We start from the raw sequence: 25,844 nt of genomic DNA on the forward strand, positions 1-25,844 counted from the left end.
GATCCTTCAGATGCAGAGTTTCAGAGTCTTCAGATGTTAGATCAAATATCTTTGACTCTAAGTCAGTTGTTCTTAATTATTGTGATGTCAGATGATGTTTCATCAGATCCATTTTTCATTAGAGTCTTGCACACTTAGAGAATTTTATTAGGGTATCAAAATGTTTCATCCTTTGTTATCATCAAAACTTAGAGATAAATTGCAGAACCAAAATCTTGTTCTAACACCTTCACCCTCACACCCCCAAAGAACCTGACGCTCATATTTTATTCCAAAAAATATATTTTATAAATAAAACATGACACTTTATTTTATTTAAATATTTTTTTAAATAAATAATTATTTAGTAAAAATACTCGAAATGTGAATTATTCCCGATAACTCTATTTTCTCCAATTATTACTAAATAATTAAAATTCTCTAATTATCTCTAATAATTTAAATAAATCATATTTTATTTTTCCGTTCTCAAACTCTATAATTCCAGTAATTACTAAATTACCAAAATATTCTTAAATCTCTCAAAACACCAAAATAACACAATTAACACACATAAACATTCCAATAATTAAATAAAATAATAATCTAAAAATCGGGGTGTTACACATCCAATGCTGATGAGGTAAAAAAAGAAGAAAAAACCCAAAAGAAAAAGGTAAATATTTTCTCCATTTTTGCGTTGGCTAATTTTGAGATGATTTTAACACATCATCTTCTTTTCAGAGTCAGAAACATGACACAGGTTCCCCACAACCACCAAATCCATGATAAAGAAGAAATCCACAAAGGATGCACCGTCATAGGTATGCATATAATTTTCTTAACATCTGGTTTCGATGATTCGGTAGAAACTAACCAACCAAACTTTCCAGGTTGCGCCGGAACAGGAAGAGACCTTAGCTGAGGTCAAGAGTTCAAATGATAGTGAAAAGACTAAGATCTTTTTGAATCCTAAACTCAAGCCTTCTCCTAAGCCATGTGTCAGAAAGACGAAGGGCACTTGTCAAAAGACAAATCAACCCAAGGAACCACACACTTCAACTATTGATTCTATTGACAAGAAAGGTATGCATATCTAAGAAAAAAAGATGAAGGAAATTGAGGTATCACTTGCATTTCTCACTTGTCAATTTTATTTCTTAACTATCAAAACTTAATTGTTCCTCTTCTTTCAGGTACAACCACCGTCAAAAGAGACCGTAACGGACAAGCCAAAAGTTATTGAAAGTTTGACTCCCACTTTCTCTCTCATTCATTGGTCGGCGTTCATTGACTTTAGCCTCGCCTCTGTTCATCCAGAGATCAATCAAGCTGGTGAAGATGCAGACACTTCCTAAGAACCAATTTATGAAATGGAGTTCGATGTCACCAAATTATCTCCATAACGGATTGAAGAATTCAACGACATCTAGAGATCGATCAAGTTGGTGAATACAAGCAACACTATATGACCTAAACATCATTTATTAAAATCAATCAACACATACATGGTTTTCTGCTAAGAATTACATAGTTTTGAGTTCTCCGTCGCACCTGAGGACACTTAGGAGCGAGATTCAACGTCTCGTCAATCACTATAATAAAAAATCCAAAAACACATTTGTTTTGCTAAGAACTACGTAGCTTTGAATTCCCCATCACACATGTGATACATAGGAGCAAGACTCAGAATCTTGTTAAGCATCCTAATAAAAAAACTTATTTTTTAGCAATTTATTTTTCTTTTTAACTTTTAAAAATAACCAGAAGAAAACAAATAAGTGTAAGCTAACACTCTATTTACAAAACTAACTAAAGGCTTATCGTTGAATACAACGAATGTGAGGGGGTGCTAATACCTTCCCCTCGCATAACCGACTCCCAACCCCAAATTTGGTTGCAACGACTATTTTCTTTTTCTTTAAGGGTTTTATCAATACTTTCCCTTTTATTTTGCAATAAATAAATTTCAGCGGCGAGTCAGTTATTATTTCGAGTGTGTAAATGTCCGACTATTTTTCGCGCCACAACAGTCGTATCACTAAATCGCTTAGGAAGCTTCACTTTGTTGTAGTTTCCACAATCTCATCCATTTCTGGTTCCACAATAGAACAATTATAAAATTACATTTAAAAGCAGTGGGACTGAATTTCTTTCTAGCATGACAAATATTATTAATCGACCTACTATTAAGTTTATAACCTAAGCCAGTTTTATTATTCAAAGTATTTTCTGGCATATTAAGTTGTGTACCAATGACACTTTCAAAATTATTGTTTCTAGTATGCATGACATTAAAGAAAATTCTTACATACAATGACTTTGAACATGACAATTTAAAGAAAAATAATTTTTTTCATCTGATTGTGACTAGTTCACGTGCTGAATAATTTCTAAAACTATTGTTCAAATGCTTTAGTTTTTCATATTATCGATCGAATATCAATATAAAAGGAGCTCTACCTTGCCATAATATTAATATAATCAAACTTGCAGGAACTAATAAACCAAATACAACATTGAATTCCTCCCCCCTCCCACCAATTCGATGTCAAGAACTTTGATTAACTCGAAGCAAAACTAGTAATGGTCTTATATCTCAAAAAGGTTATTCCTATGTTCCTTATTACAAAGGTTATTCCTATGTTCCTTAGATATATGTTCTCACATTCCATGTGTTTAACATCCTTTCATATTTTTTTCGAAATGTTTTGTGTGCTGATATTGATAGTTATGTGTCATATGTTCTATTATTTGTTGTCAAAAATCATGTTTCCAGCTGATGTTTAATGTCGTTTCTTCTATTATTTGGTGTCAACCATGTTCTGTTTAAAAGAATGTTTCCATTTGTTGCATCTACAGTTAAGGTTAACAAAGCTTTCCAGAGCTTATTTGTCTTAAATATAAGTTTTATTATCATAGCTTTTGATTATTACAAAGGTTAGTTCTTTTTTCTTTAGTTCTATGTTCTCACATTCCATGTGTTTAGCATTCTTCCATGTTTTTTTCGAAAAATTTTGTGTGTGATATTGATAGTTGTAATTCAAGTGTTCTATTATTTGCTGTCAAAAATCATGTTTCCAACTCAAGTTTAAAATTATAAGTTTTATTGTCAAAGTTTTTCCTGTCCAAAATCATGGTTTCAACTCAAGTTTAAAACTTTCCATGTGTTTATCATCATATTCAATGGAATGGGCGATTTTTTTTACTGTTATTGAGTGTTTTATGTCCTATGTTCTATTATTTCCTGTCATAAATCATGTTTGCAAGTGATGTTTATTTTTACTGTTATTGAGTGTTTTATGTCCTATGTTCTATTATTTCCTGTCATAAATCATGTTTGCAAGTGATGTTTAATGTCCTTTGTTCAATATTTTGGTGTCAAATGTTTTCTATTATTTTGTCTTAACTATAAGTTTCATATGAGGTTGAGCTATCTTCGACAAATTTGTCATTTTTATTTCTTGACCTCTGTCTGACCTGCTTTCTCATTATGATACATTGTTCAGTTTTTGTCTCAAAAATGTCAAGGCCTCCAATCTTTATCAAGGATTTGGTGAAAGGTGATGAAGTTTGGAAAATGCACGTTCACGTTGTTGACCTTTAGGTTGTTAAGGAGAAAAGTGGGCAACAACACCTCAAGTTAATGATGGAACCTAGATTTTAAGGGTTGGGTTGAGCAACTTAAGGAACATGAAACTTATGCACTTTATAATGGAGCACCAGTGGTTAATGACGGCCCTTTCAAAGTATGTTCCAATATCCTTAAACTTGTCTTCAATGGAGGAACAACAATTTCAAACATTGCCATACCATAAATACCTCCACACTAGTTCAAGTTCAAGGCTATTGGAGATTTTGTCAATGGACATTTCCAGATTGATATGTTATGCAGTGATTTTTCCTTTATGCATACTAATAAATCTTTGTATCCAACATGTGTTCATTATGTTTGTGTTGATGCTTAAGATGTTATTGGGATTTTACAAGATGTTGTGAAAACTCAAATGGGTGGTGGTGGAAAGAAGTCATGCGCCAATATCATGTTGCGTGATGAACCTGGTAATGTCATTGAGGTTGCATTATGGGATGATTATGGTAAACAATTTATGAACTACAACAACTCTAACAAGATTCATGGTCCAACACTCATTATTTTTACACATGCTTGGTGTAAGAAAAATGCAGGTATGCACCATTGTTCAATGATTCTTCATTCTCCTGCACTCTAACTATATTTTTCTATTTATGCATCAACTTATAGACTGCCAAGCCTTTCTAATGCTCGGAATGGCTCTATACTTCACATTAACCTAGATCATCCCCAAATTCAGTGCTTGAATCCAGATAGTAAGCTTTACATTTGGTCCATTCCAAGTTGCATAACAATTCTGGATTTCAAGTTGCATAACAGTTATGTATTACAAAGCATTCCAGCTCTGCCATATTGAGCTAGAAAATTATGATTATTTAATGCATTTCAGTGGTGGTTCAACACAATCATCAAATGCATCATCACATTCTATGAGCCAAACATGTGATTCATCTGTTCAATCAACCAACAAAGGCTGGACTAGCCCGAATGAGGTCAAGACTATTCATCATATCAATGAATTAGGAAAGGATTGTTTTGCCACGACAATTGGCACTACAAAGAGATTAAAAGCCTTAAAGTTTGGATGGTATTTTGATTCTTGCCATGCTTGCAAGACCTCTAACAAGTCACGTGGAAGGAATTTTGAATGCATTTGTGGAGTTAAGGATGTGAAACCTATCACTAAGTAAGTTACCATCCATATATACATCTATGCCCTCTTATGTATTCACATGCTGAACTTTTATAAGTCACTTTATTTTCTTAATTTTTTAGATTCAAAATAGAAGTAGAGGTTGAGTATGACAACCATGTTGGGTGCTGTGTTTTGGGATAAGGATTGTATCCCTTTCATTGAAATGACAACTCAAGAGTTAATATAACTCATGAACGAGTTATGTACTTCAAAACCAACAATGCATAATATTTCATTTTCCCATCACATTCTGCTATTTAACATTCAAACTATGCTTGTGGCCTAGGCTGGAGAGGACAACCCCAAAATATATCCGAAACAACTTGACAGACTATTGAACAAAAATCTAGCATTTCAAATCAAGTATCAATTTTTTTCCAACAATACTCAATTGTGACCATCATCAAGGATGATGATGTTTGCAAAACATTGAACAACTTGCTTAACCCTAATGAGGTACACCATTTATGTACATTGCTTCTAATTTGGATTAAGTCAACATCATCCTTAGTAATTTTATAATGAGTTTATGATTTCTTTTCAGCATACTTCAAATGTTGCTATTTTGAACTTTGACACATCAATTCCAATGGAAGTTCAAGACCAACCTATTGTATGCCCTCATTTATATGCAACTATTTCAATTTGGTTTGCATCATCTTCCTTCAATCTAAATGTCCATAACTGTTATTGTATTTATATGTAGATGACACCGACTGCTAAACATTCCAACTCTGCTCAACCATCCACCTTTGTCAACCAAACTTGGAGTCCATCAGCCAGCTCCAGCAACACCCCTGCTAAGAGGGTTGTAATTTCAACATCTCTTGATGAGCTCTTCCAGAATGAGGTCCTAACTCCTAAGAAATCCACAACTAAATCTAAACACCTTAAGAAGGAGTGATTTTATGGCCTTACCATTGCAAGCCTCTCATTTTGTTGCTTTGTATTATTTTGTTGACACCATTTGTGTAAGGATTGATTCCAAACCTTAGGCCGTAATATCGCTTTAGCGTGTCATTTTGAATGTTTTCTTATTGATATAACTTGAACTAATTATATCATGGATTATTAGTTTTGTAATGAGGCTTCCAACTTTAATGAACCATTTTCTTTCATATTGCTGTGTTAATTTCAGTGTGTATACCTCTTAGTATTATAGCATGATTAGTTACATTTATTATTTCTATTTCCACTGCATGTCTAGGAACTAAATTTATCTTTAATAAGTTAGATTTGTGGAGTTTCATGCCATTGAAAGAGTTCACTTATGTTGTTTTTGAATTCTTTGATCATGAACACTTTAACAAACTTCTTGTGGATCTAAACCAGTTCACTTATTCTAAGGTTTTATCTGCATAAAGGTTAGCCTGTCATAGATTACTAAATTCTGAATTTTTTCATTAAAATGTCCCATTTAATTATATTATTTTGGATGGTTGTGTTAGATTTTGAGATACTTAGTAGTGATAAGATATAACCTTTGTTTTATTACCCTGTTATGAGTCTATAAACTATTTCTATACAACTCAATCCTAACACATTGCTTTCACTGTTGTTGCTTTAGCTCTCTAAATACATATGAAATCCCTACAATGGACCATTGAATTCAAGTGTTGTAGTATGAAAGATGTTTTCTTACATGGAAAAGTCATGCTATATTCTAACAATTAGGTTGATGCCTTGGTACTTAGTGGTTTGAAATGCAACTATATGTGCTTCAATTGAGTTTAGGAAGCCGAACCTTAGGTGAACTCCCTGCATAAATGCTTTATATTTTCATATGCTAATTAAACAAGGACAATTTACCTGTTGTTCATGATTCTCAACTTTAATAGCTTCATTCCAGCTAAGGATCAAAAGAAGGAGCATGCTTGCATTCAAATAGACATTTTAATGCACGTATTAGGATGATGAGTATATAGTGCATGATACTTCAAGGTAGAACCTTACTTCATTGTATGGTTCATTAATGTCTTATTACCTACTTTCAACAATAAAATTGAATATGCTGGGGTTTATTTTAGTGTATTGATGGTATCTAGAGCTGGTTGACCTACTGTCTTCCACAAAATAAAAATATTTTTTTTTCTTTTTTTCCGGCCACCCACAGCGCCGCCGCCGTCTCCGCCGCTCCTGTCGACTTTTCGGCGAGATTCCTATACGCCGGAATCGTCTTCTACAGATCGGCCAGATTCACTGCCTTCCGCTGCCGCACGCGTTCGCACACGTATCTCCTTCATCGCACGTGAATCTCACACGCCGGACAATCAGCCGCGCATCCGCTGCCCCCAACCGTCGCCGTTTTTCCAGATCTGTTCTCGGTTTTTCGTTCCGAGCCATCAAATATCATGGGAGATGTCACTCTTCCCGCCGCTGATTACAATGATTTCCTCCAATACAAAGCAGCCCATCAATAATCATCATCTGCCGCTGCTGCTCAGTCGGATAATCCTGTAGCTTTTGTCTCTACACCTTCACTTGGTCCTTGACTCGGGTGCATCTGATCATATGACTGGTAATAAATCTCTTTTATCTCATTTGTCTTATTCTGATTCTTTGCCTTCTGTCACTGTGGCGGATGGTTCTAAAGCCAAAGTTCAAGGCCTTGGTCAGGCACATCCACTTCCAAACTTGTCTTTAGAGTCTGTCCTTTACATTCCTGGTTGTCCCTTTAATCTAATATCTGTTCACAAGCTTATTCGTACTCTTGATTGTTCAGTTCTTTTTAATGCTAATTCTGTTCATATCCAGGATCGACGTACAGGACGGACGATTGGAGCAGAGAGTGAAGCTGGAGGATTATATCATCTTTCTCCACCGGTGGCCTGTGCTTCTATTGCTTCTCAAGAACTCACACATCAACGTTTGGGTCACCCTAGTCAAAATAAAATGCGTCTTTTAGTTCCTAGTCTTTCTAAGCTTTCTTCTTTTGAATGTCAGTCCTGTCAATTAGGCAAACATACTCGTAGTACTTATTGTCAACGAGTAAATAAAAGTGTTGCATCACCTTTTGCTTTAGTTCACTCTGATATTTGGGGTCCTAGTCTTGTGAAGTCTACTTTAGGATATTATTACTTTATAACGTTCATCGACGATTACTCACGATGCACTTGGTTATTTCTAATGAAAAATCGTTCAGATGTTTTCCGTATATTCCAAGAGTTTTATGCTGAAATTAAAAACCAGTTTAATACTACCATTAAAATTTTACACACAAATAATGCTCGTGAATATATGTCATCCCAGTTTCAATCTTTTTTAACATTACAGGGAATTATTCACCAATCATCATGTGCTCATACACCACAACAGAACGGTGTTGCTGAACGGAAGAATCGTCATTTAGTTGAAACTGCACGGACTCTTCTTCTTCACCACAATGTACCCTCTCGTTTTTGGGGTGATGCTCTCCTCACCGCATGTCACCTTATCAACCGAATGCCTTCATCGGTCCTTCAAGATCAGATTCCATACTCTATCTTGAATCCGGAACACGATCTCTACCCATTCCCCTTTGTGTGTTTGGTTGCACATGCTTTGTTCATGATCTTAATCCAGGTAAAGACAAACTTTCCGCTAAATCTCTCAAATGCATTTTTCTAGGCTACTCACGTATACAAAAGGGATATCGTTGTTTTTGTCCTCAACTTCAACGGTACATTGTCTCTTCCGATGTAACATTTTTTGAAGGTTCTCCTTTTTTCTCTGCCTCTTCGTCCTCCCAGAAGATTTGTAATTTAGATGATCAAGATATCCCTTCTGTCATCCCCACACCCATTAAACCTCCTTTGCAGGTATATCAGTGACGCACAACGCGTCCATCGGTAGTTAGAGATGATATTGATCCACCAGCAACATCTCCTACTCCAATTGTTCCTCCAGCTACGTCACCTGAACTTGACCTTCCAATAACATTACGAAAAGGTATTCGATCTCATAATCCAAATCCTAAATATGTCTATGCTTTAAATTATGACCGTCTATCTACTTCCTATGTTTTTTTTGTGTCTGCTTTGGATTCTGTGTCTATTCCTAAGTCTACAGGTGAAGCTATGACTGACCCCAATTGGCGTCAGGCGATGGTGGAAGAAATGAATGCATTGCATTCAAATAACACTTGGGACATTGTTCCTTTACCTCCAGACAAAACTACAGTGGGCTGTCGATGGGTTTATATTGTGAAAATTGGACCAGATGGTCATATTGATCATTTTAAAGCTCGTTTGGTAGCCAAGGGATACACACAAATATTTGGCCTTGATTATGGTGACACCTTTTCTCCAGTGGCCAAGATTAGTTCAGTCTGTCTCTTCCTTGCATTGGCTGCTATTAATCATTGGTCGCTTCATCAGTTGGATATTAAAAATGCATTCTTACACGGAGAATTGGAGGAGGAAGTGTATATGGATCAACCTCCAGGTTTTACTATTCCTGGTAATTCAAGATTTGTTTGTCGGCTCAATCGATCTCTTTATGGGCTAAAACAATCTCCACGTGCTTGGTTTGGTCGCTTCAGCTCTGCCTTGATACAGTTTGGTATGACTAGATGTGAAGCAGATCATTCTTTTTTCTTCCTTCACTCTTCCAACGGACAACACATCTTTCTTGTGGTTTATGTTGATGACATTGTTATCACTGGAGACGATACAGACGGTATTCAGCGACTCAAAACTCATCTTTTCAAAAACTTTCAGACAAAAGATTTGGGTCCACTCAGATACTTCTTAGGTATTGAGGTTGCACAGTCCTCATCAGGCATTGCAATTAACCAACGTAAGTATGCATTAGACATCCTAACTGAAACTGGTATGCTTGACTGTCGTCCGATTGATACTCTTATGGATCCCAATGTCAAGCTTCTTCCGAGTCAGGGGGAGTTGTTGAAAGACCCGGGAAGATATCGACGTCTAGTGGGTAGACTCAATTATCTTACCGTCACCAGACCGGATATTACTTTTGCAGTGAGTATTGTGAGTCAATTCCTTAATGCTCCTTGTGATACTCATTGGAATGCCGTTATTCGGATTCTCAGATATATAAAGAATGCACCAGGAAAAGGCCTATTATATGAAGATAAGAGTGATGCTAAAATCACTTGTTACTCAGATGCAGATTGGGCAGGATCACCGTCAGATAGGAGATCCACTTCTGGATATTGTGTTCTTATTGGAGGAAATATGATTTCATGGAGAAGCAAGAAACAAAACACAGTTGCATTATCTAGTGCTGAAGCTGAATATCGGGCTATGACAGCAGCCTCAAAAGAACTTGCTTGGCTTAAGAATTTGATCTCAGAACTTAGGTTCGGTGACCTTCAGAACACAAAACTCATATGCAACAATCAAGCGGCACTCCACATCGCGTCCAATCCGGTTTTCCATGAACGGACCAAGCACATAGAAATAGATTGTCACTATGTAAGAGACAAGGTACTGTCGGGAGAAATAACCACGGAATTTGTAAAATCTGAAGATCAATTGGCTGATATGTTTACCAAGTCTCTCAAGGGTTCTCGAGTGAATTATATTTGTAACAAGCTCGGATCATACAATATATACGATCCGGCTTGAGGGGGAGTGTTAAGAATATGTTATCAATCAATTAGTATTGATTGATATTCAATTAGTCATAACTGTAATTGATATTATTTCCTATTGTATATTCCCTATTTGCATATAAATATACACCATGTGTGATCATATTAGACATACAGAGATACAATTACAATAGTTTGTTATTAATGTAGGCGACTCTATCATGGTATATATTTTAGAACACTTGATAAAGTTCTTATGATTAAACATGTCTATAGAGTTAGTTGACATGCTGTATACTCTAGCTAGATTCCATAATGATGCATCACTTTATTTTGTGCCATACAAATTGATAATGCATCACCTACCCTTATCATGTGTTACATCATTTGTTTCATATTAATTTTATTCCATAAAGTTATTTCAACAAGTTTAATACATACATGTTGTCTGGGGATATTTCAAGTTTACTGCATATTCTTTTAGGGGCAGGTTTTTGTGGTGTAGAACATCATGTCTCCAATGATGGCATGACTATTTGTAGTAAAATGGAATGATAAACATGTTTTGAATTTAAATTTCATTTCAATGTCTATTGCTTTGATTGTTATATGTATCTATTATTAATGACATTATGTTAATGGTACTATTTTCCTTACTGCACACTCTATCCAATTCCATACATGCTGACCTCTTGGGAGAAAATATAGAGCATGACTCTTAATTTGTTGTATAATGTTTGCTAAATGTAATTTGGAATAACAACTTTGATCATTAGTTTTTTATGACATTTAATGGCACATAATACAGGTTGAAGCACTCTCCAAATACACTGTAATGCCAAGTATGGATGACACAAACAATTCCGTTTCAGCCAAAAAAATCAAGAGTCTGTAGATCTCTGATTATAAAACAATTGCATTTAAAGCGTCAAAGACATACTACTCTACAATAAATTTCATTCAATACCCAACTTCCTACACCAAATACCATGACGACCAGAACTCCATTGTTCGAGCTAACCCCGTCACATCAAAACCAAAAAACAGTTGAACAAATTATTGAAGAAGAAAGGTTACTTAGTGCACAGTTTCATGGTTCAGAACCCATCCAGACCAGACATGGATTTAGAACTACAAAGCATGCCTACAACATCCACAACTTAGGAAAAAAATTTCAAAGTTTTCCAATGCCATTATCCTTGAACCAGATGAAAATACACAACCTTCTGCAACAAAATCACTCACACACATCTTACCGCCACAATGCAGCCCCATAGAACATGTTGCAAGTTCTTCTCATAAAAGAATGTAACTCTCTTATCATACATACTCTTTTAATGTTTTTTGGAATCTTTAGTGCATTGGTAATCATGGTTTGTGACATTGTTCTTTAAATTTGTAACATTTCTGGTTGTACAATTTATACAACTACGTACTTTTTACTTTAATCTTTCCATTCAGAGTTAGGAAACGGTACAAACCAACATGTCCTACGCCTTCCAAAAGCCAAGACCATATACATCTTTTTGAATCATCATTTGGTTTTACAATCATGGTTCAAAATTTACTTGAATATGCATAACATCTGAGTTTTTTAATCATAACAATGCTTCCACTGTTATGTAGGAATACTTCGACTCCTACTGTCCAGGAAAGACATAGCAATGTTTAAAGGAAGCAACCTGTTTTGTCGATGGAACATGATGTACGGCATCCCATAAATGTTCCTATTGTTACCGTCTAAAAGTTGTGTCCAATTTTTACACCAACCATCAATTTAGATTTTAATACTGACGATAACGATGATTCTGACTATGATCTTTTTGCAAATTAGTAGACTGATTTTTTCACTATTATATTAAGCAAAACACAATCTTTTCCAAAATTTTAACTTTACATCATTATACTTTGTAGCACATCAATCTAAAGATGATACATGTTCAGAATTCGATGATCAAGATGCAGGTTTTGCTAATGATGAACATCAAACATGAACAACAAAAGGTTTGACATTTTTACATAACATATCTCACCTTTAACTTGGTTATACTATTATAACCCTATGTTGGTTTATGTAGAATATTACGACATCAGGGAGCCTTTAATCGAATGTCGTTATTATTAAGCCATGATGTGGTATCAAGAGAGGATGAACAAAAGTTGTCATTTAGCTAATCCCAAATTTATGTTATGTTGTGGGAATGGATAGGTTGAAGTTTCGTTACTAAAATAACCTCCTGAGTTAATATCACGTCTCTTGTTTGATCAAGAAAGTTTAGCTAGCCATAAGTTTCAACAACATATTCGAATTTACAACATGATGTTTGCCTTCACATCACCCGACACAAAGTTAGATAATCGTTTTAACAATGGTGGTGGACCACCAACACTTTGGATTCAAGGTCAATTGTGTCATTAAATTGGAAGTTTGTTACCACCTAAAGGTCAACCACCTAAATTTGCACGACTTTATATATATGACACTGAAAACAAGGTCCAAAATAGAATGCCAGGTCTAAGGTATATTTAAACTAACTCATTTATTTTACCTTTACATTACCACTTTTATGCAGGATATCCCTTCACATGACATTTCTTATATCTCTATAGTAAATACATATATAAAATGTTAACACATTTCGTATTATGTTCTCTTTTAGAAACACAAAAAATATTGATCCCTTGATTGTACATCAATTGTCTGAAATTCTTTATGAACATAACCCTCATGCAAAAAGTTTTCAGATGGCCAAACAATGGTTAGGTGATAGAAATACTCAAAACTTGAAATCGAGGATAATTTCTGATAGAACAACCGATGGTCGAATATATAACCAACCAACTGTATCAGAAGTTGTTGCATTAGTTGTTGGTGATGTTGATACGACAAAAATGAGGGATATAATCATGAAAATAAAAGGAGGGAAACTACAACGAATTAATAAGCTACATGCAAGTTACTTAACTTATCAATATCCTTTGATTTTTCCCTATGGGGAAGATGGTTATAGGCCTAACATAGATCATAGAGACTTAGACATTTTCAAAGACAACAAGAGAAACTAACTAACCATAAGGGAATGGTTGTCATTTCGTATGCAAAGTAGATTCAATGAAGCCAAGACATTGTTATCATCTCGAAGACTATTCCAACAATTTTTGATTGATGGTTACACAATGTTAGAGTCTGAAAAATTAGAATGGATCCGTAAAAATCAACCAAAACTCAGGGTGTCAAAGTACAAAAGTCTTAATGATGGAGGTGATCAAAGTCAAACACCAGGATCAAGCATAGGGAAAAGAGTGGTATTGCCATCTTCTTATGTTGGCGGTCGTAGGTTTATGGATCAATTGTACTATGATGGCATGACTATCTGTAGTAAAATGGGGTTTCTTGATTTGTTCATAACTTTTACATGCAAGTTACTTAGCTTATCAGTATCCTTTGATTTTTCCCTATGGGGAAGATGGTTATAGGCCTAACATAGCTCATAGAGACTTAGACATCTTCAAATACAACAAGAGAAACAAACTAACCATAAGGGAATGGTTGTCATTTCGTATACAAAGCAGATTTAATGAAGCCAAGACACTGTTATCATCTCGAAGACTATTCCAACAATTTGATTGATGGTTACACAATGTTAGAGTATGAAAAATTAGAATGGATCCGTAAAAAACAACCAAAACTCAGGGTGTCAAAGTACAAAAGTCTTAATGATGGAGGTGATAAAAGTCAAACACCAGGATCAAGCATATGGAAAAGAGTGGTATTGCCATCTTCTTATGTTGGCGGTCGTATGTTTATGGATCAATTATACTATGATGGCATGACTATCTGTAGTAAAATGGGATTTGCTTATTTGTTCATAACTTTTACTTACAATCCAAATTGGCCTGAGATACAAAGAGTATTGGCACCTCTTCATTTGAAAGCACAGGATAGACCAGATGTCATTTCGAGGATATTCAAAATAAAGTTTGACCAATTACTTTCAGATTCAACAAAGAAGAGTGTGTTAGGCAAAGTCCTTGCATGTAAGTTATATTTCTCAGCCTTACTTTAACTTGATTTACTTTATGCTAATTCTAAGTCTTTTTTTTATAAATATTTTCTAGATATGTACACCATTGAGTTTCAAAAGAAAGGGTTGCCACATGCACATATTTTTATATTTTTGTATCCTTCTAACAAGTATCCAAGACCTGAAGATATTGACAAAATCATTAGTGCTGAAGTGCCCGATCTTTTGAAAGAGCCAAAGTCGTACAATTTGGTTAAAGCTCACATGGTTCATGGTCCTTGTGGTTTGGGAAATATTAATTCACCTTGCATGAAATACATGAAATGCTTAAAGTATTACCCATAAAATTCCAATCTTCAACAATAGTGGATCAAGATGGATATCCAGTATATAAGAGAAGAGACAATGGGCACACAATTGAGAAAAACAGAATCATCCTTCACAATGATCATGTAGTTCCCCATAATCCAAGTTTATTGTTGAAGTATGAAGCCCATATCAACATGGAAGGGTGTAATCAAAGTACTTCTATCAAATACCTATTCAAGTACATAAATAAAGGTTCATATCGAATTTATGTTTTTATTCAACCTTCTGACAACACTACTTGTGGTGAGAAAAATAACATTGGCGAAATCAAGCAATATCTAGATTGTCGACACATATCCCCAAGTGAAGCATGTTGGAGGATATTCTCATATTCTATTCACAGTAGGAAGCCAACTTGTTTTTTCACTTGGAAGGAGAAATTTTTGTTTACTACAAAGACTTTGAGAAAATTGGGAATGGTTTACTCAAACCAAGTGTAACCGAATCAATGTTTACAACATGGTTTGAGGAAAACAAAAAATATGAAGATGCACAATTGTTAACATATGGTGATTTTGTCTCTAAGTTTGTCCACCATAAACCAAGAAGGAGTTGGAAACCTAGGAAAATAGGGTATACTATTGGTCGTCTTATTTGAGTTCCTTAAAGCACATGTGAATTATTTTATCTAAGGATGATGTTGACTTTCAAAAAAGGGCCATTAAGTTACAAAGATATCAAATTTGTTGATCGTGTACAACATAAATTTTTTAGAGAAGCATACTTTGCTATGGGATTCTTACAAGATGATAGAGATTTTATTGAGGCAATTAAAGAGGCCCATGTTTGAGGTTCTGGTTTTTTTTACGGAAGTTATTTGTTACTATGTTGTTATCATCATCAATGAATAGACCCGAACATGTTTGGAACAATTCATGGTTGTACTTATCAGATGGTATTCTTTATGAACAACGTGTGTTGACAAGAAATCCAGGCACATAAACTATTTAATGGGTTTCTACTTTCTATTTCTTTACTTTAATATTAGGTGTTTTAAATATGACATTTTTTTACCATAGGATTGACACTTACGGATGAAGAAATAAAATAACTGACGCTTATGGCTATTGCAACACAATTACAAAAAAACAAGAAAAGTTTGAAGGACTACAAGCCAATGCCATATCTAAAAGATTTTGTAATTTCCTTTCTTGGAAATAGGCTTATTTATGATGAGAGACAATATGATCTGGTTGCTCAAGAACAAGTATATTTAAATTTACACGCATCCCTTATAAGTAACATCAAATTGCCTTTATTTAATTTAATCAATTAATGTTAATGTTGATCATACTAATCTTTTTGTTATGATGATTCTATTTATAGATGAGCAAAGAAAGATTTTTGAAGAAATAATGGAAGCTGTAGAAAAACAAAAAGGTGATGTATTTTTTTATACGACTATGGTGGAACAGATAAAACATTTATGTGGAACACTTTGTCGGCTGCAATTCGTGCTAAAAGAAAAATTGTGTTGCCTGTTGCCTCAAGTGGGATATCAAGTTTGTTGTTACCAGGTGAATGAACAACTCATTCTAAATTTAAGATTCCAATCCCTACTTTGGAATCTTCCATTTGCAACATTGATAGAAAAGATGAACTTACTGATCTTTTAAAGTTGAATGATCTAATAATATGGGATGAGGCTCCAATGGCTAACAAATTTTGCTTTGAGGCTCTTGACAAATCTTTGAAGGATATTATGAGTATTAATGGAGAAGCGCCTCAAAATATATTTGGAGGGAAGGTTGTTATTTTTTGTGGTGATTTCAGACAAATTCTTCCTGTTATACCAAGAGGTAGTAGATCATATATTATTCATGCAACCATTAATGCTTCTTATATATGGGATCATTGCAAGGTACTCAAACTTACAAAGAACATGCGCTTGCAAAGTGGAGCAATGACATGTACCGCAAATGATATTCAAATTTTTCTGGAGTGGATCTTAAAATCTGGAGATGGGACAATGTCTGAACCAAATGATGGTTATGTTGAGATTACAATTCCCCAAGAGTTTCTCATTTCAAAATTTTCAGATCCTATAGAGACTATTGTTGAAAGTACCTACCCCGATCTCATTCATAACTACCAAGATTCCAATTACCTTCAAAGTCGTGCAATTCTGGCTTCAACTATTGAAGTAGTGGATGATATCAATCAAGACATCACAAACCTTCTTTCAGGTACTATTCATGCTTTCATTATATATTTAATTTTGTAACTTATGTATTTCTATTATTTATTATTGAATGCAAATACATTTTTTTAATGTTTTTAAGGAGAAGAAAATGAATACTTCAGTAGCGATTCTGTAGATAGATCCGAAGCAACTGATTTTGATGCATTTGAATACTTGACACCTAAATTCTTGAATGCTCTTAAAACATCAGGATTGCCTAATCATTCAATAAAGTTGAAAATTGAGACCACAATAATGTTGTTGCGTAACTTGGATCAATCAGAAGGATTATGCAATAGTACGCGACTCATTGTAACAAGGCTTGTTAATCATATCATTGAAGCTAAGATCATTTCTGGAAAGAATATTAGAAATATCATTTATATTCCAAGAGTGTATTTGTCCCCCCTCACAATCACCATGACCTTTTAAATTGGTGAGATGACAATTTCCAATTATGGTCTCTTTTGCTATGACAATTAACAAATCTCAGGGTCAATCTTTAGACAATGTTGATTTATACTTGCCAAAAGATGTTTTTAGTCAAGGTCAATTGTATGTGGCACTTTCTAGAGTCAAGCCTAAAGAAGGTCTTAAGATTTTGATTCATGACAAAGATATACAGACTATGCATACTACCATTAGTGTTGTCTTCAAGGAAGTTTTTCAGAACATTCAATAGATATTAAAATACAAGTTGTTTTGTATCATTTATTGTTTATTTTCAATGGTATTCTGAGTTGTCGTCTATTCATGATTCACAATCTACCCAATATTAAAAATTATTGTAACAGAGATTGTATTTTCATTTTTTTTTGTCTTTCCTTTTTTCTTTGACATTGTTAATCAACTTTACCACTATATTTTGTGTTCACATATTGCAAATCTTTTGTTCTTTTACTTTTATTTCATCATTCTATATTGTTCTTACACAATGGATTTTATCTTTTTTTTTTACATATTTCTTAAATATTTATATCAACATTAACAAATTCGCACGGGTATTATACTAGTATTGTAATTATCAAAAATGAACTTTAAATATAACCTAAATAATATATGTATAATTAGGAATATACACCGGTTATGTTGGATTGGATTTGCCATAACCCGTTACCCAACTCGTTCAAATTTTAATGTGTTGAGTTTTTCGTCCAACCCGCAATTTCATTATTAAAATCAACTCGAACCGATCTGTTCATTGGTTTAGGTGGATTGGATCCACGGATTGTGTTTCAAATAAAAATATTTTTTTAATGATTTTTTTGTCAGTTTAAAAAATATAACACAATTCAATACAATCATATTTATTTATAACACTCAAATTCGATGAAACACATATAATATCTAATAAAATTTATCAACACGATATAATATTTGATAATAATATAAAATTCAACGAGACACGCTATTTCCGTAAAATACATAAGTAATAAAAAAATAATATTTAATCTTATAATTACGTAAATTTATTGATCTAATAGTATTATTGTAGAGAATAATTTTTTTTTATAAAAAATTATAGTTATTAGTGAAATATTAATTTTACATTTTTATTTAAAATAATAATAAAAATAATAAAAAATTATTAAAATCACATCAATGAATTGAATCAACAGATCTTTGTGTTACAAAACTTAAATTCGATATCCAAATTAAAATTGTATGAATTATTATGAATTGAAATTACATATATCTGCAAATGAATGTACTAGAATAATTTATGAATTGATTTGATTTAAATTAATAAATTCGTTGATCAATTCACATCCATAAATACTATAATATATATTGTAAAGTTACGTAGTAATAACTTTAAAAAAATACGATGATTAAGACAAAATAAAAAAGAAATAAAGTTTTATTAAAAAAAACTCTGATAGAGGGCTCGTTGATAAAAATGTTATAGATATGAATATTTTTAGTTGATATGAATATTTTATTTGACTTTTTTTTAACATGTTTACAACATTTTTATAAAGTGTCGTAAATTTTAAGAATTTAATTGAAAATTTTATTTTTATCACTTAATATTAACATTACTTTCTATAAAGAAAACTATGTTTTGTTCCTCTATGTTTTTTCTAACAATGTTTTTTCTCCATAAAAACACTATTAAAGAACATTCTTTAAACCGTAATTTGGCTTTTGTGAATATTTATATTCCCAAAAGATAAGAATAAGTCGACACAGTGGTCCTTTACTTATTTTCTTTCCGTTTGGAATTATCCATCTGGCCGATTAAAAAACATCTTGTGTGTATTTATTTATTCGGATGCAAAACTCTTTTTCTCATCTAGATGGACAAATCTATAGGATGCGCTTTTTAATAAAAAAGAGGGCCAAAAACATTATCTTTTTCGTTTTTTTCTTAGGGTCTATCTAATGATACAACTCATAAATATTTTGCTTCAATTATAAAACATTATGCAAATCACATAATAGTATTTTAAATAAGTACAAAACAACATTGATTGAAGGGATAAAACTAATTTCAAATTTCTATGATAATGTATCTTAAATAATATGAATTTAATTATTCTAAAAAACTCACCCTACCATGTAGACATGCTTCAATAGAAAGAAGAGTTATAAATTGATAACCTAGGATAAGAAACTTATTAATGATTTAGATAGCCTAGCATTCACTCTTTTATGATAGGTGTTTCAAATCAAATTAATCATAAAAAAATATATTTAGTTCGGATGTGTTTCGATCATTTTAAAAAAAATGTCGATTTGTGATTTTATTTTATAAACAAAATCAAACTGAATCAAAACTCAAGTTTCATTTAACCCACATCCAATCAAAACTCAAATCTATATATATTTATCTTATAATTACGAATAATTTTATATTTTTCACATCTAGAATTTTAATTTTAACCTTCTCAAATCTCAAATAACAATATTGCATCTTCTTTGTCATGTACATTTTACTTCTTCCAATTTTCACACCTTTTATTCTCTAATCTCTTGTTTTTTTTCTTTCTTTTTCATCTTCATTTATCACTCGTCTACTCTATTTTTTGTTCCTTATAATGTTTTTGATATTGTTTTATGGTACTTGTTTATATTTATTATTTCATATTTGTCTAATCTGATTTATATATATTAAATGAGAAATTATTATTCAAATATAATAAATTTTGTTGTTATTTAATAATGTATGAATTACTAAGCACAAAGTTATTTGAACCAAATCAAACCACATTGGTTTCATTTTATTTTATTTTTAAAAATCAACCGATCCAAAACACTTTTTTTTCTTATGGTCTAGAGGATTCTTAACTTCAAAACCAGAAAACCCGCAGTGCTAATTCACTCTGAAACTCATTAGTCATAACACTTTACATGGAATCCATTTTTTAATGGAGAGATTCATCAAAATTTCATCCAATAAAAAAGAAGTAGATAAGTAGATGTTAAAAGAGTGTAAAAAAACAAAAGAATTATTTTAGTATTTCCTAATAATAAATCAGTGAAGATAGTTCGGTTTCAAACAAGTTGGGCTAAAATAGTTTCCAAGCACAACAACTAATACGCCATCGAACTTAAACTAGCGATACAGCTGCAAAAGAATAACAAACACTAACTACTATTATGCTCACTTATTGCACAACTAAAACGGCTATTCTACTCTATATTTTTTTTTCAGTCCCTTCAAAAGAACTGTTAGATGCATTATACAGTTTCCTATGCCACCAACCCTCGGTTCAAACTCTGTTATGAAATTCAAAAGGGGACATACTAATCAGTTAATTGTTACTATTTGCATCAAAAAGAAAATGCCACAGTTATTGTGGCCAGCACTATAATTCATCCTTTCAAGTATTATTGAGATATAATAACTCCTCCTTGCAAGTAGACTTGTTATGCCCTAGTCCCTTGCATCGGCTGCAATGTAGATCACGCTTAACTATGTCTTGAGATCCATATCGTTTTGTAGCCGGTCGACCTGGTGGTCGTCGTGTGGGAGGAGGCGTTACTGTTACCAAAGGCTCAATTGCTGCTGGTACATTCATATTCACAATCGGATTTATACACTCGAAGTAAGTCAATCTGTAGCATTCAGTTGTACAGTATCTAGAGCAAAAATCATAAACACACTGACCTATCGCAACAATGACAGCAATGGCATGGCAGCATGGTACCCCACTCAGCTGCCATGTTTTGCAACTACATTCCCACCTGTCAATATTGACTAACTCAGTCGAGTCACCACAAACTTCGTATATACTGCCGGCCGATAATATAACTTGAAGTGAATGACTTTTTTGAATTTCCATTTTAAGCTTCTCCTCCATGGATGGACTCAGCCTAGTCGACCATTCATCAGATTCCGCCTTTCGAGTAATAATCAATTCCGTAATCTTGCCTCTAATAACATCCACCATTTGTGTTATCGGTAAATCGTCTGCATTTGAAGCCCAACAGTAGAACAGCTCCCCAAAGTTAGAAGTCATGTGATTATACCTAGTACCCTGAAAAAATGCATTCGCCCAGTTCACCGGATCACTTTGCATTATCCAATCGTAAGCTTCAATAGAAATCCTTTTGATGCTCTCCATGCCGTTATGAAAGCCTTCTGGTTTGGTTGCATAAGCAGCAGCATATAAATCCTCAATCATGAGTCGCTTTACCTCATGAGAATACTGCTCTTTCAAGTCTCTAAAAAGTTGCTCAGTTAAGTATCGCAGGCAATATGCATGAAATGAACCTTCAAATATCTCAGCGATCGAATTTTTCAGCCCATTTTCTCTGTCTGCTACAAATGTTAAAGGAACAGATGTTGACAACTTTGATTTGAGTTGAAGCAAAAACCAATGCCAACTATCATCAGATTCAGCGTCAACAATAGCAAAGGCAACAGGGAATACACCGTCCTCTGCATCAGCAGCTGTTGCTGCTAGCAATGCACCTTGGTATTTTGACTTCAATGGAATGCTATCAAGGAAAATCAGTGGTCGGCAGCCTTGTTGGAAGCCATTCAAGGAAGCCTGAAATGATACAAAGAGACGATCAAAGCTTGAGTCTTCCTTAGTAGTGTACATAGCTAGACTGCCAGGATTAGCCTCCATTAACTTTTCACAAAAGAAAGGTAACTGACTATACGCCTCTTTATAAGAACCCTGAAGCTGCTCTTTTGCAATCTCTTTCCCGCGCCATGCCTGAAAGTAGTTAAGTTGAATTCCATATTCCTGCTTGATGTCATTGACAATGTCCTTGGGCTTGTAGTCTGGACAAGCTTTCAACTTTTCCTTTATAATACTTGCCACCCAATTCCTAGTTGCTTGATGCCCTGTTGTACCAGCAGCCCCTTCACAAGTATGTTCTGAGTTCATCTTTTTTATGCATATCAACTGAGTACTTGACAGCCTCGATGCATGAATTCTCCAAGGGCAACCTTCTGCTTTGCATTTAACAGTCACCCGATGACTATCATTCTTTTTATATTTGAATGCAAATTGATGAGCAATGGCATATTTACGCAACGACTCCCGAAACTCATGTACGCTGTTGAACCTTTGACCTACACCAGTAATAGTATTCTGCCACTGTTGTGCCCCTTTAGCCAGCTTCTCTTCGTTCGAGGAAAGACTCAAAAGAGGTATGTCCATATCCGTATCAATTTGAATTGTATCATGAGAAGCAACAGGTGGAGCATAATCAACATCAGGATTCATAATGGTATTGATTGGCAACACTGTTTCAGACAAAGTTGTTCTACTTGACCTAAAACACAAATCAAAATCAAAATCAAGATCAAATTCTAGAAAATCCCCATGAAATAACAAAGACATATATCATCATAGAAACAAAGAAACTACCTACTGGCAGGCATGGTTGAGACCTCAAGGGCAAGTACCTCTTCAATAAAGACATAGATTTCGACAATACTCGAATCATAATGAAACTTAACCATTCGATGAAGATCCTTATCATTCGAAATTGAAATGAGAGTGGTCTTGTTACCAGGAAGGAAATACTTGATAGATATGCTACCAACATTATTAAAACTAAACATTTCTACTATCTCTGCCTTAAAGTCTATAAATTTCATTTGATCATCAATGTCCATAGCATGAGCATCACCGCCTTTATATGACAAAGTACCATCTTTTGCCGTTTCAAATTTTCCTCCTGACTGACAAATTGCAATTGTCTTCTTATCAGCCATGCCCTGACACAGGAAAAGATAATCTTATCATAAAAATATGAAATTGAAAAATCATAATAATCGCAGAATCACTGCAACAATTCAACAAAAGAATAGGTAAATTAAAGTGCAGCAACAAAAACTTGAGAAATACACAAAACATGTAAAACTATGGTGTAAGAAGAGAATTGATTCAGAAAGGATAGCACAGATTTGAATAATTTAGGAATTTCAATGGATAATTGGAAAATTTATCGTTAACCCTAACCTAGATTGTGACACGCGTCGCTTTAGCGCCAAATTGAGAAATGACAGTGCGGTGTGGGTATCTGCTGCGACGCAATGCTTCTGATGCGGTGGAATCGCATCGGATAAATTTTTTATATAGAGAAGGAGGAACCTAGACGACTTTCTCGCTGTATCTAGCGGCGGCCGACGACGGACTCCGCCTCTGTTTTCCGGGAAGTTGAGTTCATTGCTGCGGCTCCAACTTGTTTCTTTCTGATACTAACAAGCGGCAGTTTTTATTATTAAGTGTGATTTTAAGAGCATGCTCCCTGTAAGTTTTTAATTTTAACATGCCAATTTTCACAAATGTTTTAGGTTTTCTTTTTATATAGTTTCGGACTCACTCCAATAAATAAGACTATTCAAAGTAATATCCAATTATTTAATTTATTTTATTTTAAAAATATATTTTTAAAATATTTTCGTAGTTACATTTCGGTATACCAGATACATCAATACCAGATTCAAAAACAAAGAATTTTTCGAAATTAAAATTAAGATTCATAAAATAAAATTACAATTAGATAGATGGCTTCAATATAAAATGCAACATCACGCTACAATATCCAGATGTACGCTTCAACATCTTCATAATATATTTGATCGATCTTGAAATCGTCGCTTCCAACTCGAACAAAACTTTTGTTTCGAAACGGAAAAATATATTCCACATAGACCTTACACCCGCTTGCGTCTTGAGCTCAAATTTGCTGAACTCAATCTTCCATCTGTTTCCAATTGATAGTGAACGATATTCGAGCTTCACAATCTTTCGATTGTCTCCGTAAGGTAGGAGATAATGGAATTTGTCTTTGATATCTTCGAGGGAGGTGAATTCGTTGAGCTTGAATATGCGCCCAGGTGTAGAGTTGGAGAACGAGACATTTGCAACATATCAGACAATGTTTAGTTGCGATATTTGAGACATTTTCAGTTTGTGTGAAATATAACATAATAACACCTTAATTTATAGAAGTCATAGATCAATATGGATCACTCGATGATTGACATGTTGATTCTGGAGATATATCTCCAGGACTGCACCCTATTATCTTGTTTCGGAGATGCATCTCTGGAACTTCTCCTGAATCAGTTTCAAGACAGAACCTGATTTTTTTAAACAAAAGAACAATTATTGTTATGGGGAATATCAAAAATACATTAAGACATAATATGAACAATTGTTGAATATATTACACTTCATTTCTATTGAGACACAATTACATACACTTGTTTGTCCGGCTACACAAGAAATTAAAAAGAACCGAAACATAGGCCGCCGACTAAATCTATGGGCGGTACTCCCTTGGACTTTTGCGCATTCGATTCTCTTTCAATGTTGCTCAATTTCTTGAACTCTTGCATCCTTTCTATAAAATGATCAGGCCAAGTTTCAACTTTTGTTGTTGAATGAGTCATCCACTCTGGTGATGTAAGTGATATAGGACATCCTGATTTTAAGTAAACTTGAAAAAGAATTACTTGATTTTGAGAGCCATCTAATACACATAATACGATCGTTTGGATTTTGAGGTGGGGCAGTACGCAGTGGAAAAAAGGTTTCCGAAAACTGTATCGTGTCAGAAGCTAGCGAAAATATACTTGAACGCATCGCACGCTCGAACATACAACTGAGTCGCCATCGAACTTTATTTATTCCCGAAGGAAAGGGAAAACATCAATAAAATCTGGGGAAAAGAGATATGTTGGGTAAGGAAGTGTGTTATACAAGGGGAAGATATTAGCACCCCTAACATCCATGGTACTCCATGAGAACCGTTTTGATTGTTCTCGCTCGAATATGTGTGATATCTAAAGATTACTCGCAAAAGAATGAGGAAAGGAAAGGAAATATATAAAGTGCTCAGTGAGGATTAGGGCCTTCATGCCTACGTATCCTCATAGTGCAATGAGGATTTCAGAGCTCCTTAGTTCAAAGAACTAGTGGTGGGAGATGAAAAGAAGTTGTGATAACAGTATGGTCTAAACCAGAGGATAGTGTTTTGAACTCCTACAAGGGTGAAAACATGAACCCAAGAGTAAACTGGCTTTTACCGGTACGTGGGCTAGCATGGCTTCCGCTATAGGGTAAGTCCAAAAACAAGGTGAATTAAGTGTTTGGGGATGATCCAAATAGCTTTTGGTTCACAAGATGACGCAAGAAGGAGCACAAAGAGGTAGTGTGTTTGACTCAAAGATAAACGGTATATCACATGGAGTGAATGAAGGTAGAATATGAGTGCATCATGAAAATAAATGGCACGAATGAGGTGACCAAAGTCACAAAACTGAAGTTTGGTAACAAGCGACTGAAGAGATATAGTTTGAAACCAAAGGTAAGGTGTATTGAAATCCGTAGGAGAAATGGAATTCGTACCATAGATGGAAGGTGACACAAACCAAAATTGAGGGGCCTAAGGCATGATATCACTGTATGGTTGGGCCGAAAAAGAAGAATTAAATGTCTGGGTACAAGCCAAACAACTCTAGGTACGAATGCGGACTTTTCATT

At 34.1% G+C, this 25,844-nt stretch overlaps 2 protein-coding genes, 2 long non-coding RNA genes and 1 pseudogene across 5 annotated transcripts; 4 read left to right on the forward strand and 1 right to left on the reverse strand.

Annotated features, from left to right (window-relative positions):
- The first annotated feature begins 667 nt into the window (after positions 1 to 667).
- Positions 668 to 1,861, forward strand: LOC127091457 (uncharacterized). The gene is made up of 3 exons (XR_007791922.1): positions 668 to 803; positions 873 to 1,065; positions 1,176 to 1,861. It is a non-coding gene; the product is annotated as an uncharacterized LOC127091457 (long non-coding RNA).
- A 614-nt stretch (positions 1,862 to 2,475) lies between these two features.
- LOC127091458 (uncharacterized) lies at positions 2,476 to 5,826 on the forward strand. Its single transcript, XR_007791923.1, has 5 exons — positions 2,476 to 2,586; positions 3,489 to 4,760; positions 5,056 to 5,225; positions 5,314 to 5,382; positions 5,476 to 5,826. It is a non-coding gene; the product is annotated as an uncharacterized LOC127091458 (long non-coding RNA).
- A 7,659-nt stretch (positions 5,827 to 13,485) lies between these two features.
- LOC127095525 (uncharacterized) lies at positions 13,486 to 15,492 on the forward strand (annotated as a pseudogene).
- A 270-nt stretch (positions 15,493 to 15,762) lies between these two features.
- Positions 15,763 to 17,566, forward strand: LOC127095526 (uncharacterized). The gene is made up of 4 exons (XM_051034203.1): positions 15,763 to 15,909; positions 16,249 to 16,888; positions 16,985 to 17,277; positions 17,378 to 17,566. The coding sequence occupies exons 1-4, from the start codon at positions 15,763 to 15,765 to the stop codon at positions 17,564 to 17,566; spliced, it is 1,269 nt and encodes a 422-aa protein (XP_050890160.1).
- Positions 17,567 to 20,318: 2,752 nt separating this feature from the next.
- LOC127091459 (uncharacterized) lies at positions 20,319 to 23,630 on the reverse strand. Of its 2 annotated transcripts, XM_051030102.1 has the most exons (3): positions 23,313 to 23,630; positions 22,716 to 23,068; positions 20,319 to 22,620 (listed from the first exon to the last, which is right to left on the reverse strand). In XM_051030102.1, exons 2-3 carry the CDS (start codon positions 23,063 to 23,065, stop codon positions 20,712 to 20,714), a joined length of 2,259 nt encoding a protein of 752 aa, XP_050886059.1. In that variant the 5' UTR covers positions 23,066 to 23,068; positions 23,313 to 23,630; the 3' UTR covers positions 20,319 to 20,711. The 2 variants fall into 2 exon arrangements, with proteins under 2 accessions (XP_050886059.1, XP_050886060.1); XM_051030103.1 differs by lacking the exon at positions 23,313 to 23,630 and having other exon boundaries at positions 22,720 to 22,867.
- Positions 23,631 to 25,844: the final 2,214 nt, after the last annotated feature.

Source organism: Lathyrus oleraceus, chromosome 6, assembly GCF_024323335.1.
Source record: "Lathyrus oleraceus cultivar Zhongwan6 chromosome 6, CAAS_Psat_ZW6_1.0, whole genome shotgun sequence".
Taxonomy (NCBI): domain Eukaryota; kingdom Viridiplantae; phylum Streptophyta; class Magnoliopsida; order Fabales; family Fabaceae; genus Lathyrus; species Lathyrus oleraceus.

What these genes read in the sequence shown, in the direction of transcription:
- LOC127095526 (XM_051034203.1), top strand. Translation starts at nt 15,763, where the DNA reads ATGGCTATTGCAACACAATTACAAAAAAACAAGAAAAGTTTGAAGGAC. An exon ending in CATCACAAACCTTCTTTCAG is followed by an intron (nt 16,889 to 16,984) that starts GTACTATTCATG and finishes AATGTTTTTAAG; the next exon opens with GAGAAGAAAATGAATACTTC. An exon ending in ATATCATTTATATTCCAAGA is followed by an intron (nt 17,278 to 17,377) that starts GTGTATTTGTCC and finishes AACAAATCTCAG; the next exon opens with GGTCAATCTTTAGACAATGT.
- LOC127091459 (XM_051030102.1), bottom strand. Translation starts at nt 23,065, where the DNA reads ATGGCTGATAAGAAGACAATTGCAATTTGTCAGTCAGGAGGAAAATTT. An exon ending in TCAACCATGCCTGCCAGTAG is followed by an intron (nt 22,621 to 22,715) that starts GTAGTTTCTTTG and finishes TTTGTGTTTTAG; the next exon opens with GTCAAGTAGAACAACTTTGT.